Here is a 13,229-nt window from a genome sequence, read left to right as displayed (position 1 = left end):
TGTTGTGGGACATGCTTTCTCGTTCGACTGAGGCACCCAAACCTTTGCCATGGTTTGAAAATTGGTGAAAATGTTTGAAAGTCGGCTACAAACACAGAGACTGATGCTTCTCTTCCACCTTCTCCTTCGTCCAGAAGGAAGCTGCACCATAAACTTGCAGGCATTAAGGGAACCTGCAGTGTGTCTCCTTCAGGGAGGTGTCTCATTTGTAATGTCAAACCCGCACATTTTTTTTATTAACATCATTCTTTGTGCAGGTATTTTGCAAGCATAAAGCAGCAGCTAGTAGCCATCGCTTTTGCCTGCTATCTGCTCAGCAGGTAGTGCTCAGTTCTCAGTTAGTAGGCTGTTAGAGCTCCCTCCCTTTTCTGTAGATGATGACCCAGTGTTAGCGAGGTTCTCAGGTACGTAGACAGTCAGCTACGGGCTGGCTGGCTTGGGCTGGTGCACCAGAGTTTAACARACACAAAGCCGCAGCGTGTCTGGGGCTCTGGACACACATCCCCAGCCTTTCRGGAGCAGCAGCTGCCTGCTGATGCCACTGCTGGTGTTTTAGGGACAAGAGCGACTCCGTGCTGCAAGAGCTTCTTTGTCCACTCCYTGTTTTTGGCCTGGAGAATGACCGTGTTCTTAGACAACCCCACTAGGGACTTGTGGCCTGTGGGAGCCTGGATGTACTGACGGAGTGATCTTGAGGCTGCTGGGACTGCCTGCGCCTTCCTTTCACGTTGTAATCATTTCTTCGGGCTCCGCCATTAAAGACAGTAGAATGTCTCTTTGGGGATGCCTTTGGAGTAGCATGAAAAAACCTCTAAAAACGCAGCAAAATCCGAGAGGGTCAAACTTCCAAGCATCTTTACACCTTTCTCTTATCCTCCCAGGTGGTAATTGAGAGGCTTTTTGGTGTATGAGTGATTAGATCCATTAAGCCGAACCTTAAAGAGGACTGACTAACGAAATAGTTCAGTCRTTCTGCAGCATCTCCAGCAGCACATCACATTACAAAGCTGCTCGGATGAACATTTCTTTAATAACTCATATGTCTGCCACTGCCACCCTTGCCTCTTGTTCCTGTCTTTCAATCAATAGACCTGTTTGATCTCTGCTCGCCCTCAGTCTTATGCAGCATTTGTATACAGACCATGTCTCCRTTCTGCACGTGTCCCTTCAGGACAGGCCCAGTGGTCCCTGATGCCTTCTTACTAGACTTCTTTTTCAAAACTACTTCTATTTAGTTTTACTCTGATCTCTCCCTAGTGCATCTGTTGCATCCATCTGTGGCAGCACGCTCGTTGCTGGATAGCTTTGTAGCTGCTGGTGTACAAAAAGAAGTACTCACAGAATCATGTGTAATTMCAAAAGCGATAGTTTGCAACAGTGTCCCATAAGTTACATTTATAACATCACTTTTAATGATAGCAAATAACTGCGGTATGTCATTCACAGAGCAGTTCATTTTGCTTCATCTAGTGGCTTGTACTAGGTTTATACCAGGATCCCAGCAGTGCTGCAAGCCTCTTCCCCTTCCAGTCCAGAGGAGAGTCTATGGCATTTGCGCTAGAAAACCGGGAGAGGGATCCAGAACTGTGCTCTGGTCCCGTTTTGATTATTCCACAATATGTTGTAGCATGTGCTATGCCTGCCCACAGAGCTGCAAGGGAAACCTGAAAGGTCGCAAACCTGCATGGAAAACACCAGAACTGTTTTCCTGTCTGGAATGTGCAATGGTATGCGTATACCCTGGGAGGGTAACGCTTTCAACYGTCTTTGTATTATAAAATCCTGGATTGCAATCGCACCCAAGTTGCTTATATACTTCTGGAAATTCGAACTGATTAGAAAATGTGCAAAAAGGCAGGGAGTCCTGAAAAACCTCATCCCATGGTAGTGGTTGTGCTGTCTGCCGCAGCACGTGTTCCACAGAGCGCCGCGGTGGAGTCTGCCGGGGGAGCGGAGAGGGGGTGCCTCCTTTACGAGGCACACGCCAGGCATACGGTCTTGCATCTTCGTTATGCCGACCGGCTGGTTCTGCCCAGCCACTCTTTGCCCTTTACGTTTGCAGGTAAGGGGGAGCAGTGACTAAGGACTGGGATGAACGTCCACTCAGCACAAAATGCCGTAGCTAACGCTTATCCTCACTTGAGCGTTTTGGCTCTGTGCACGATCTGGGGTCCGGCAGCTGTCTGCCCTGTGACATCAGGGCCACTGCGTTACAGCGCTGATGCTAACCAAAGAGGAGAACAGGTCCTTGCTCTCCCTCCCCCGCCCAGAGCTCTGTCCCTGGTGGAGGACACCCTCTTTTCCTTTTGCCTCCCTCTGATTTCCAGCTCTCCTCCACTGATGAGCAGCAGTGCAGATATTGGGTGCCAGCCCTGATCAGTCCTTCCCTGCATGTCCAACTCTAAGTTATTACCCATCTGTTGCGTCCTTACAGGTTTCTCGGGCGCACAGAGAGGCCTAGGTGACGGTCATGACGTTGCTAACTGTGCACCATTAGTGTGCATAYGTCCCCAGACCAAAATGGGAAGCCCTCCTACTCCGTGTGTGAGATGGGATACTTCCTGTGTATGATTCTGAGATCARGCTAGCAAATATTTGCAGGAGTACTGGTTTCCTGCATTGCTAATCTATGGCTTTCCAATGATAAGTGGTCTCCAAGCTAAATAAATTTGCTCACCTGGGCAGCCTTACCTTGAGAGACTCAGCTTCCACCAGCCTTACTGCATCAGTACTTTTAACTCACTGAAGAGTAAAGATAAAAGGAGAAGAAATGTGTTGATTAATTGATTTATTTTAGTTTTATAGTCATGTCATATGTAATTTACTTTGTGAATGCAGTGGAATATATATATTTTTTTATTTCCTTAGGCAAAAACATGTATGTCAGTTTTTTACCTTTTAAAGTAACTAAAGTAAAACAGGTGGCATTAAGGAGAGAGAGTCTTCATGGACACGGCTGTGTGCCCATGGACGAGTACATGGCAAACTGACATCTATTTTTATGCCTGGAAATACAAAAAAACATACTGAGAAGTGTTTGTGRATTGTCTCCCAATTTGCATTACAAAATGAAATGCAAATGACAAGTGCACTGTCTGTGTTACCTTTAGGATTTCAAAATCTGTTTTGGTTTGAAGCATTTTTTAGTTTATATAAGTATCATAAAATAACACACCCAAAAGCCCAACAGTTTTTTTTCCAGTGAAATTTTCAGAGTTTCCTTTTTTGCTTGTCCTGATTACTCATTTTCTCTTTTGTTTCCTGTTTTGTTCTTTATTTTCCTTATCTACCTGCTGAATCACGCCATCCAATCAACATACAATGCGAAAACCATGTCTCCGTCTGTATGTTGTGCACCTGCTGCTCAAAAAAATAAATTTGTAAATAATCTTGCAAATATCCATCCATGAAAACATCACATATAGGACACGGTTGGTTTCATTGAATTTAAACAATTATTTAAATTCTCTGCTTTTATTTTCTCTCGTTTTTCTTTAATTTAATTCGTTTTGATGAGATTTCCGATTGCACTGGTGAAAAAGCCTCACTGCAGCGTGCCTCAAAACTGGCTTCTGTTCTGCATCTTCTTCCCCTTGGCTAATTGGTGACGTGAGGCAAATGCAGTTACCAATAGCCTGTTCTCCGCTGCTTGTTACACCTGACTATGATAAAGGGGAGACTGACACTTGCTTTATTTTGGTGGAAAATTGAATGAGAATAGGAGGGAAGGATGCTTCTGGATGACCTGGAGTAGAGAAGATTGGCTGGCTGGGAAACCCTTCATTTTGTAAGTGGAGGTACCAAATCCAGTTCTAAGAAACCATTTTTGTTTTTGTTTTTTTTTTTTTTTTATGATGAGATGTGTTGAGCTTTCTGCAGAGGGAAGCAGTTCATTTAAGAGGACTGTCTTACAGGTATTTTAAGCCCATGGTTTACACTGTATTGTAAGGCAAAAATACTGTTGAAGTGGTTACAGACTTGCTTCCCTCAAATTAAAAGAACAGTCAGAGGAAAGTGATTTTATTCGACTTTGAAAACTCTTTGTGTATCTAAGTATTTTGTCACCGCAGTGGACACAGAGAGTCCCTGGATGCAAAAGCAAGCATGTCAAGTAAAATATATAAACCACGTTATGAATAGGGTTGAAAGGTGCTGCGATGCTAACGTAATGCCTACTTCAGAATATGTCTTTGGAAATACTAGTATTTGTCTCTGAAAATCATAAATTTAACAAAAGAGGGCTAATAAGGAAAAATACAATCAAGAACTAAATTCTGACATTCTTAATTATCCTGAATATAGTTAATAACACAGATRAGATGATAAAATTTATTAAAAATATATGGTTGGTCACCTGGCAGCACCCCTTGGATATGTGTTGACTTAGCACTTGGACTTTCTGTTGCACAGTTGCTGTTTCGTCAGAGAGCGAATCAGTGTTAGTCTTCCTGACAGGTTGCAAATACATATCACCGTGTTTGCTTAAWGGCCACGTAAGGAAATTTTCCGCTAGGAGGGGACAGAGAAGAAAAAGATGGTTTAAAAGTTAAAATTCTCAAAGTACAGTCTGAGAAAGGGATCCTGCACCTGCTTTACAGACCCTGCAACATTACGGATGTGTAGAAGTGCTGAGGAGGTTGTTGTACGATTCGGCTTGGTGTGCCCTGGGTCCAAACAGTCCAGGTAAATGCTCTAAGCATCAGCTGTGCACCTGATATATACTGGAAAAAAATCAGCTTATCTCTATCTGTCAAAATTTTGGCCTTGTTGGTGTCCATATTGCAGCTTGAAGGCGTATCTGTTGATCCTGCAAACAGTCTCTTTGGTCGTGCATCCAGGCCCAGGCTCCGTCCATCACATGGAGTCCAAGATGCGTCCAAGCTAAAATCGGGCCTCTGGAGCACCATGTTGCCCTCTGGAGCTGTCTTTCTCCCCCCGCTGCTTGCAATGGGTGCCTACCATGGCTACGGCAGGAACACATAAGTTGAAAGGTAGTCGAGAAAGAAGAGAGATTTGGACATCACGTGTTTATAAAATCATCTTTCCAGCATTCCCAGCTGAGGGCAAAAGGATGCAGTGTGCCTGTAACAGCAGAGTCCCCACGACACTGAGACTGTGGCAAAAATTGTCAGTCTCTTAAAATGAGCAAGACTTTTCTCTGAGCTTCAAAGGAAGCCAAGATCCTATGCAAGATTCAGGAGCTCTTTGTGGGTACTGGTAATGTTAAAAACATTTGCATGGAAACAAGAACTACTCATTAGGGATCTTTCATGTGCTTAAAGACAGTTTCCTCGATGGTAGTTTCTTAGCAATGTAGATCAGTTCTTGTTATTTTCTAGCTGTAGAGAACTGGCTTTTTGGCTTGGCCAGACTCCTCCTCTCACAGCTCTGCGACTTTGGGCGAGCGACTTTGGGTGAGCAACTTGGGAGAGTTTGAAAACAGTGAAAAATCTGAAGTTCCAAGCCCTTTCCTTTTATTTTTCTTATTTATTCTGCCACTGGGCTGCAAAAAGGAGTGAGCAGCCTAAGTTGTGGTGAGCTTATTTTATGGGAGTGCAATGTAACCTCCTTCACCAAATCCTGCAGAGCACCTCCAGCTGCGGCATGAAAAATTCAAATTCCCATTTCACGTTTAAAAATCTAAAACACTCTAAACCCCCTGAGCTGGACATGCTGCTGCTGATGTGCAGGACACAGAAGACTCCACATTCCTGTCAAGAGAGTGCACAGCTCCCACGTCAGGGAGTAAAGGCAGGAGTGAAACTATTCAGAGGCTGGAGATATCAAAGGATTGAGGTAACAGCCCTGTGCCATATTCATCATGGCTGTTCTTCTTTTTCACTATGGAAATTAGCCTAAGAAAGGGCAAAAAAAMCCCAGGCTGCTCATGTCTTTGCAGCAAGAGAGGCCAGTTCTTCATCTTGGATGTCTCTGCTCCTTGTTTCCCTCTCCTCTCTTCCTCTGCAGCAAGCTGCTGGGACGTTTTGCACAGGGGAGCTTCTGTCACTCTCCTCCTGTCGTGGGATGTGATGACTTTGCCAGGTCATGCACAGACACCTGAGYTGGAAACATCTTTCAGCCCCAGTTGGTCCTGCTAGTCCTTGAGCGGATCATACAACCAGAAAGCAGCGTTGCCTCTTCTGAGAATYGGTCAGCCCTTAGCAACTGTGCAACAGAAAAACAAATAAAACCTCAGAGAGAACGAGCTTGATAATCCATAACGTGATCATTTGTGTGTCACATGTTACAGAGATAGCCAAGTAGAAGGAAAGCTGATGCAAAACACCACTGTACACAAGAAATATCGCAATGTGGAGTTTCCCCTTTAATTGCATGCAATTCTAATACCTGCCTGGACAGTTTAGTTKTTGAAGGACGGGTTTTCTACGCGCTGTGCTGAAGGTTACACACGCGGAGCCCTTTCATGCATCACTGTGGCGTGTGTAATTTGGCCTTCCTACGAATAGCGCAGAGAACAGTCCTTCGGAAGTTCTGTAGATGTTGATGAAGTGGGATTTTCCTGGGTTGCTGGTGATTCCCCGTGGAGCTGATGTTGTCACTGCATTTTTAGAAAATGGCAGTGCATGAGTCAAAAAGGAAGAGTTTGAGGTTGGAAAAAAAAAAAAAAAAAAAAAAACAAACCCTGAACTGTTGATCCCTCCAAATCCCAAGTAGTGGGGGAGCAGAAGACATTACTGCATAGACAGTTTTGAAGCCTCCAGCTTCATATTCTAAATATACAGGCTCTCCTATATAAAGTCTCACTTTGTACGGGGATAGCCTACGTTAAGTGCGACTTTGCAGTTAGCATAGACCAAAACATGTTAAACGTCATGTCAGCTGTGATTATAAGACTATGCTAAAGCCTGAGCAAAATAGTGTTTTTGGCGTTTATCTGTAATAACACGGGAGGAGGGCAGCAAGACAGGCTGCCTGTGCTGATGCTGCCGTGCACCCAGCAGCGCCCCGTGGAACACGCCAGCCTCGTGCACGGGAAGGATTTGGCTCCACCGTCGCCCTGAAGGTAACAATYTGTTGGACTTGCAGGCCTGGTTGCTGTGGATGTTTTGTGCTCCATAAGGCCTGCTGCCGTTCCTTCTGGTGGAGAACCTGTCCAGGACTGGAGCAGGCTCTGGGTTAAAGCTTGATATCAACCTGAGACTGCACCATAGCCAGAGCAGGGGCATGGGGCAGACAAGCTAGGGACCAGGTTATCGGAGTTACCCTCATCACCTAAGTGCAGTCAGAGTCTGACAGCTCCCTACCCCCCAACATACACTTCTTACCCAGCCCTTACCTCCTAAGGTGAGTTCAACTCGTATTTGGTGAAGGGACGGTAACCTATACAAAAAACAAAAGCTGATGCAAAGAGACAGACATTGAATTTTTAGCACTCATTTTACTGACCTTGAACAACCCAGGGGAATCCTTGCTCGTGTTTTGCCTGCTAGCGCTGCTTTCTGTTGCTGACTTGAATGAGCTCAATGTTGTCTGCTCTTTCATGGAACATATCTGTGCTTTTCTCTTTTCTCTTTATTTGAGGACTGAGTCTGATATACAGTCTGTGCCTAACTCTGAGCTGCTTGCATTTTTAACATGAGAGAAACCGAGTGCATGCCTGAGATTGATTTCTTGAACTCTTTGATGGGATTGGTGGAATGCAATGCTAATGGCCCAAAATCTAAGCTGGCATTTAAATAAATAAATAGATCCAACAAGCCCCCCAAAACTCAGCATGGGCTCTGTAGCCAAATGAGCAAGAAGCGTGGGTCAGTTTGATATGATTGGGCATCTTCTGGTAAAATAACACAAGGGAAAAACTATTTTTGCTCATCTTTACCAGCAAGTGCTCTTCATGGCTGTATTTTCCCTTCTGCTGCTTGATAGTTTAAAGTGGGATATWTTCTTTCTTCAGCTAATTCAGTCAAATAAGTGGCTGTGATCAGAGCTTCACACCTGAGTGAATTGGAATCAGTACAGAAAGGGAGGATATTTTAAATCTCCTCTAAGTAGGAGGGCAAGAGGGATCTGGCTTTTGCATGTTTTGTTTTGGAAAGAACCCTCTCTAGATTAGCTCATTGGGGCAAGCAATCTTTTTTCCATTAAGAACAGAAAAAATGGGATGTGGGAGAARGAATCACACAAAGCAAATGAAAATCACAATCCGTCTCCAGCATTTCTTTGATCCACCTGCAATGACATATATAACARTAATAAAAAATCAGCAGGTTCCTAAGGCATCATCCTGCTGTTGAACACTTAACCTTCCCCAATTAATTTACTACCAGTGATCCAGCTTTCAGACAGTCTTACTAGTGCCATTTCTCCTTGATGAGCCTGTCCAGTCATGTGTAGTGTAAATACTTAAAACCACCAGGTTAGAAAACATCCTTATTCTATTAAGGATGTTTTAATGTTCACTGGACAACGTCTTTCTTTGTTATGTTAGAGTCCGTTACAACTGTCTTGGCTCAACTTCAATTCATTGTACAAAGCAAACTGACCAAGACTTCAAAACAATCTTATTTTTTATGAAATGATGATATGGCAGCATTACCTCTCCCCAGTTCACTAGAGGGAGAAAATCTGCCTTACTCCAAGAAAACAAGGACTCCATGGACAGCGTGAAAGGGCTATTTCCTTTTTTACTATTGACCCAGTAGTAGAGGGGAGGGCTCTTGTGGAGAGGGATTTTCTCATACTTGCTGCATGTGGAGTGATCTGCACTGACGAATGTTTCTTTTGGAAGGTTTTCTGGTGGCCGATTTGCTGCTTAGATCGTGAAGCTGGTAATTTTAATTTCTTTTTTGCGGGCTGTGGTTTCTAATCGCGTTAATTTCTGAAGGACACAAAACCTTTACTTTCCGCAGGACAACTTCATCAACCTCAGCTTCCTGCGGCTCTTCAGGGCAGCGAGGCTTATCAAGCTCCTTCGCCAGGGTTACACTATCCGCATCTTACTCTGGACGTTTGTGCAGTCTTTTAAGGTGAGTGGCAGCAGGCTGGTGGGAGGAGAGATGGAGGGGAAATAACGCTTTGCGCTTCTCTAGCATCTCCTGTAGAGTAGCAGAGAGCTTCTCTCCGTCTCTACGAGGGAACTGCGGTAATGCTCATTTTGCAGAAAGGTTAACTAACTGGTTTGCACGGAGCATCCAGCGAGCGCTACAGGTGCTGAGCTTTCGGAAGATCAGTCTGAGAGCCAGTTTTAGCTGCCCACACGGTCAGGACAAGAGGGCTAAGCTCAGGTTCCCGTCTTAACTGCTACAAAAATCTCAATGGCAAAGTCTTGAGAGTCAGGCATTAGAGTGAGGAAACGATGATACAGCTAGTAAGTGCCTTCATGCCCGCTCTTTGCCTGCAGCAAATGCAAAGTTAGCTCTCTTTCACTGAGGGTTAAATGAATTTATCTTACCTCCTATTTGTGCAGATTAAGAGATAGCCAATTGCCTTCCTTTAGTGGAGGGGGGGGGTAACTTGTTAARCCAGAATAATTTGCTCATGTGTGTCAGGCTTGCCAGAATTAAAAGAGGCAAAACCAAAATCATTGCCTTTTGGTAATATAAAATGTGAAGTTGTATAACGTGAGGGTCTGTTTTGATGTTGGGGAGGATTACAAACAGGACTTTGTTTTTTAAAGGCAAGACAGCTGCCTCCTCTGGTTCCCCGCTCGCCCTCTCGACGCCGCGTGTCAGCCCGCCTCTGTGGCTGGCCTGGCCGGTGCAGGGGCTGCCCAGCTGTGGCGGCTGGGGGCAGCACTTCTGGGCTGAATGCCACCACCTCGTGTTGTCAGACAGCAGCCTTGCAGCACCCCGGTTCTCAGCCCAAGGTTAGCTTTGGGTTTGCTGCTTGCATGGCAGATCTGAATAGGATCTGTGTGCCCTAAAGCTGGTCATTTTTAACAGCTGTCAACTGGTTTGCAGCCATTTCCACAGCTTGTTGTGTTTTAATGCTGTTTTTAGGGTACAGTCAAGTTCTACAGTGCAGAAAAGAGAGCATTTAATCTGAAATCATACTTTCTGTAGCATTCATGTTGAGCTCTAATACACTATTATTTTTTCACTGTGCAACCTTAGGGCACAGAAGCCCAGTCCCACTCCTCTAAGGTAATTACATGTGATCCCTGTCCCAGCAGGCATTCAATCACCCTAGCCTCCAGAAATCTTGCAGTAGAAAGATTTTTGCAGAATAAGTAGAATGATTTGGGAAAGCAAAGCACAACAAGGTCAAGGAGCTGCTGAAGACGGCTCTGCTTGCTAGCTCACAGCCGTGGGAGCTAACTTCTTGCTGGCAGTGTGCCATGCTCCTGAGCTCTGCCCATGCATATGGTGGGTGGCTCTGGGGATCTGGGAGCCATATGTCAGTCTTGGTAATGCATCTTGCCTTCTCCTGGGTTGAACTCTTCAATCTGCCACCTAGGTCTCTGGGTGATAGCATATGCTCTGGTGCTGTCGCGAGATCTGGCACAGCTTGACTGCAGATCAGTGTAACATCAGGGTATCTTGCATGGTGCTTTCTGGACTGCCTTACTAAGGCAATTCATATTTAATAATGCACAGAAAGTGTCTGGGTACAGTGTAACTATTTTCTTTTGTTCCAGCTGCAGTTTGAGATACAGCGTGGAGTCTGAGTCAAAATGATGCAGAGAGGTTATTTTAGGTGGTAACACTGCAGGAAAGAGTACTTTCTCCAAAAATGGCAAAAACATTTTAGGAGACAAGAGGTGTTTCTGTTCCACAGTTGAGAGACATGCTAGGCAGCTCTGTCCACGCTGGCCTGGGAGCGCTGGACAGACACATGCCCACTCTGAAAGCATCTGGGACAGGCAGCTCAGGTACAATGCTGAGTGAGCACAGCTATTGCTGAGGCGGAGCTGCYGGAGAGGGTAGTTTATACCAGGTATCTTAGTCTAGAGAGGCAAAAAGTTTTTAGAGGGTGGAAATGGGAACGTAGTGATTGCTTCTTTGAACAAGTGATTTGGAGAGAGAATCATAGGCATCCTTGGTGGCTTCTAACAGGCACCATCAGGGAGGTGGTTCTATGTACACTGTATCTGCAGACTCTTTGAGCAACATTGGGTTGGCAGCTGGTGTTCTCACATCCAAATTTTGCATTATGCTTTCACCTAGCCGTCAAACAGCTTGTGGAAAAGGACAGTGATTCTGGGGCTTGCTTTGCCTTAGAGGACATACATACCATGAAATTCATTAGGCAGCATTTTCCTAAAGGATCGAGGGAGCTGTCTTTGCTGCTTTTCTTATCTTAAAACTAACCAGGAATACTGCAGCCAAGTGAGTCTTTATTGGCAGCTGAGACATGAGTCTGGAGATATGAGGTGTTCCCACTCAAGAGAGGCTAGTTCTGTGTCCTTGGACTGGCTGGATTTTGAGAGAGGGTTCATCCAAGGCCTATGCCTTGGTTTCTAAGAGATTTGGGCAGCTGCCAGATCATGAATATATTTGTAATGATGCAAACCAAAGTACACCGTTCCAGAGATGTTTGAGAAGTGCCCTGCACTCAAAAACTGTACTTGACCTGAGCTACAGCTGTCCTCTGCCCCCAGTGCATGAGGATCAAAGCAGGGGAAGACAAACTGGCCATCTCTCCCCTACACTGACTCAGGACCAGGGCAGGGAGCACAGATCAGGTGCCTAGGTCAGTTTGGGTTGTGATACAGCTCATGTGGCTGTAGAGCTCCAGGACCAAAGTGTCAGCATGACAGTGCTCAACCAGGCTGCACAGACATCTCACCGGCGTCTGCTGGCTCGAGGATCTGCCTGTGCTCTGTCACACACTCCAGAGTTGCCACGTCAGTGACGAGCCTATCCTTGAGCTAGGTGAGGCCGGTTATTCCACCTAGCCTGACTACCTACATGAGTTTGTGTTTCCTGACTGCTACTGCAGTCAGAGCCCTCTTCAGTGTAATCCTGGTTATTTCTGAGGCATTCAGTGCAAAGCGCCAGCCCCTGATGCACAGCTAGACCAGCTCCCTGGCCATGTGTGGAGTTCCTTGGCCTCCTTTTCCACCCCTTTCTGAACTGCTGTTCTTTGTCCCTCATGCAAAGATGCTCAGCAGAAACTGAAWCGGTCCTTTGCCTTGTGTTTCTTACTGGGCTCTCAGAGGGGCTGGAGGACTGAACTGCATGGCATGACTCTTGCCCTGGACAAGGGTCTAATCCTAAGGCAGCAACTTCTCATTTTTTCAGCTATTACTAAACAAAGAGTCGTTAACTACTACTTCATTCAGCTGGAGTGAAAGTAGTTATTGCTCCCAGCTTGGCCAACATAATTATATTGTAGCCCTCATTGATTTTCTCACTAAAACTCAAGTTTTTGTCCTCTGGAGAGTGCAATCCATACCTATTTCAGAGCCAAAACTTGTTGCTTCTTGGATATTTTTTTTTCTCTTACTGAATGTACAACAGGAACTTTAGAGATTAATGTTTATCTCTGCGTAATTATGTATAGGAAGTGTCAGTGCCTGTCACTGGCTTTGGTCCTTGCCATGAAGTTTATTATTGTGTTTTCTCTGGTTACTACTTATCTGTTTGCAAGGATGTATATAGAGAGAGGTCTTGGAGAACATCCAAATTGATTTGTAATCGATGAATAGCTGGTTCCAGAGATTTATGTTCTGAAGTTCACCCTTGCCAGAATTGCTCGTCTCTTCTTAGCTCCTTCATCCAAAGGACAAGCGATGTAAAGAAATGTTATGTAGCCCCGGAGCTGAATAGTACCAGTTGATGTATACGTTTCCTGTTGTTAATTCTGCCTTCTCATTTTCCACAGGCTTTGCCTTATGTGTGTCTTCTCATTGCAATGCTCTTCTTCATCTATGCCATTATTGGCATGCAGGTAAAACTTCACTTTTAATACTGACCGCAAGTAGCTTGGTTTTGTTCTGCCGGTTCTGGATGCAAACGGGCTACTGCCTCTGCAGCAGGCTYAATACCTGCCTAAAGATAAGGCAAAAAGTTCTTGTCTGGTGCCAGGTGAACTAAAAATGCAAAGAAAGCCACTTTTTCTACCCTTACTACCAGATGTTGTGTTGAACATGACTCCAGCACAGACAAATATTCCTGGCTGCACATTACGAGAGCATGAACAGGCAAACCAGCTGCCACGGGTTAGGAAGCTGCGGGGCAGCAGCCACGTGCTTGGGCACACATTCCTCCCTGTGGGCAGGCCGCATACAGTTCTGTGGGGTAAGAGTGTGGGAAAGGGCTGGTAGC

The 13,229-nt window shown here is 45.2% G+C and overlaps 1 protein-coding gene across 4 annotated transcripts in view; it reads left to right on the top strand.

Moving 5' to 3' along the window:
• CACNA1B (calcium voltage-gated channel subunit alpha1 B) overlaps positions 1-13,229 on the top strand; it is a 306,930-nt gene that overhangs the window by 253,215 nt on the left and 40,486 nt on the right. For 2 of the 4 annotated variants that reach the window (XM_085320125.1, XM_085320127.1), the window contains 3 exons: positions 3,426-3,431; positions 8,871-8,987; positions 12,787-12,852. In XM_085320125.1, the coding sequence (XP_085176251.1) occupies positions 3,426-3,431; positions 8,871-8,987; positions 12,787-12,852 (189 nt within the window). The remainder of the gene's footprint in view (positions 1-3,425; positions 3,432-8,870; positions 8,988-12,786; positions 12,853-13,229) is intronic. The other 2 variants (XM_085320126.1, XM_085320123.1) reach the window with 1 other exon arrangement.

The sequence above is a fragment of the Rhea americana genome, unplaced genomic scaffold (genome assembly GCF_003343005.1).
Source record: "Rhea americana isolate MKP2758 unplaced genomic scaffold, rheAme1 scaffold_61, whole genome shotgun sequence".
NCBI lineage: Eukaryota > Metazoa > Chordata > Aves > Rheiformes > Rheidae > Rhea > Rhea americana.
This window is presented reverse-complemented; position numbering and strand designations above follow the sequence as displayed.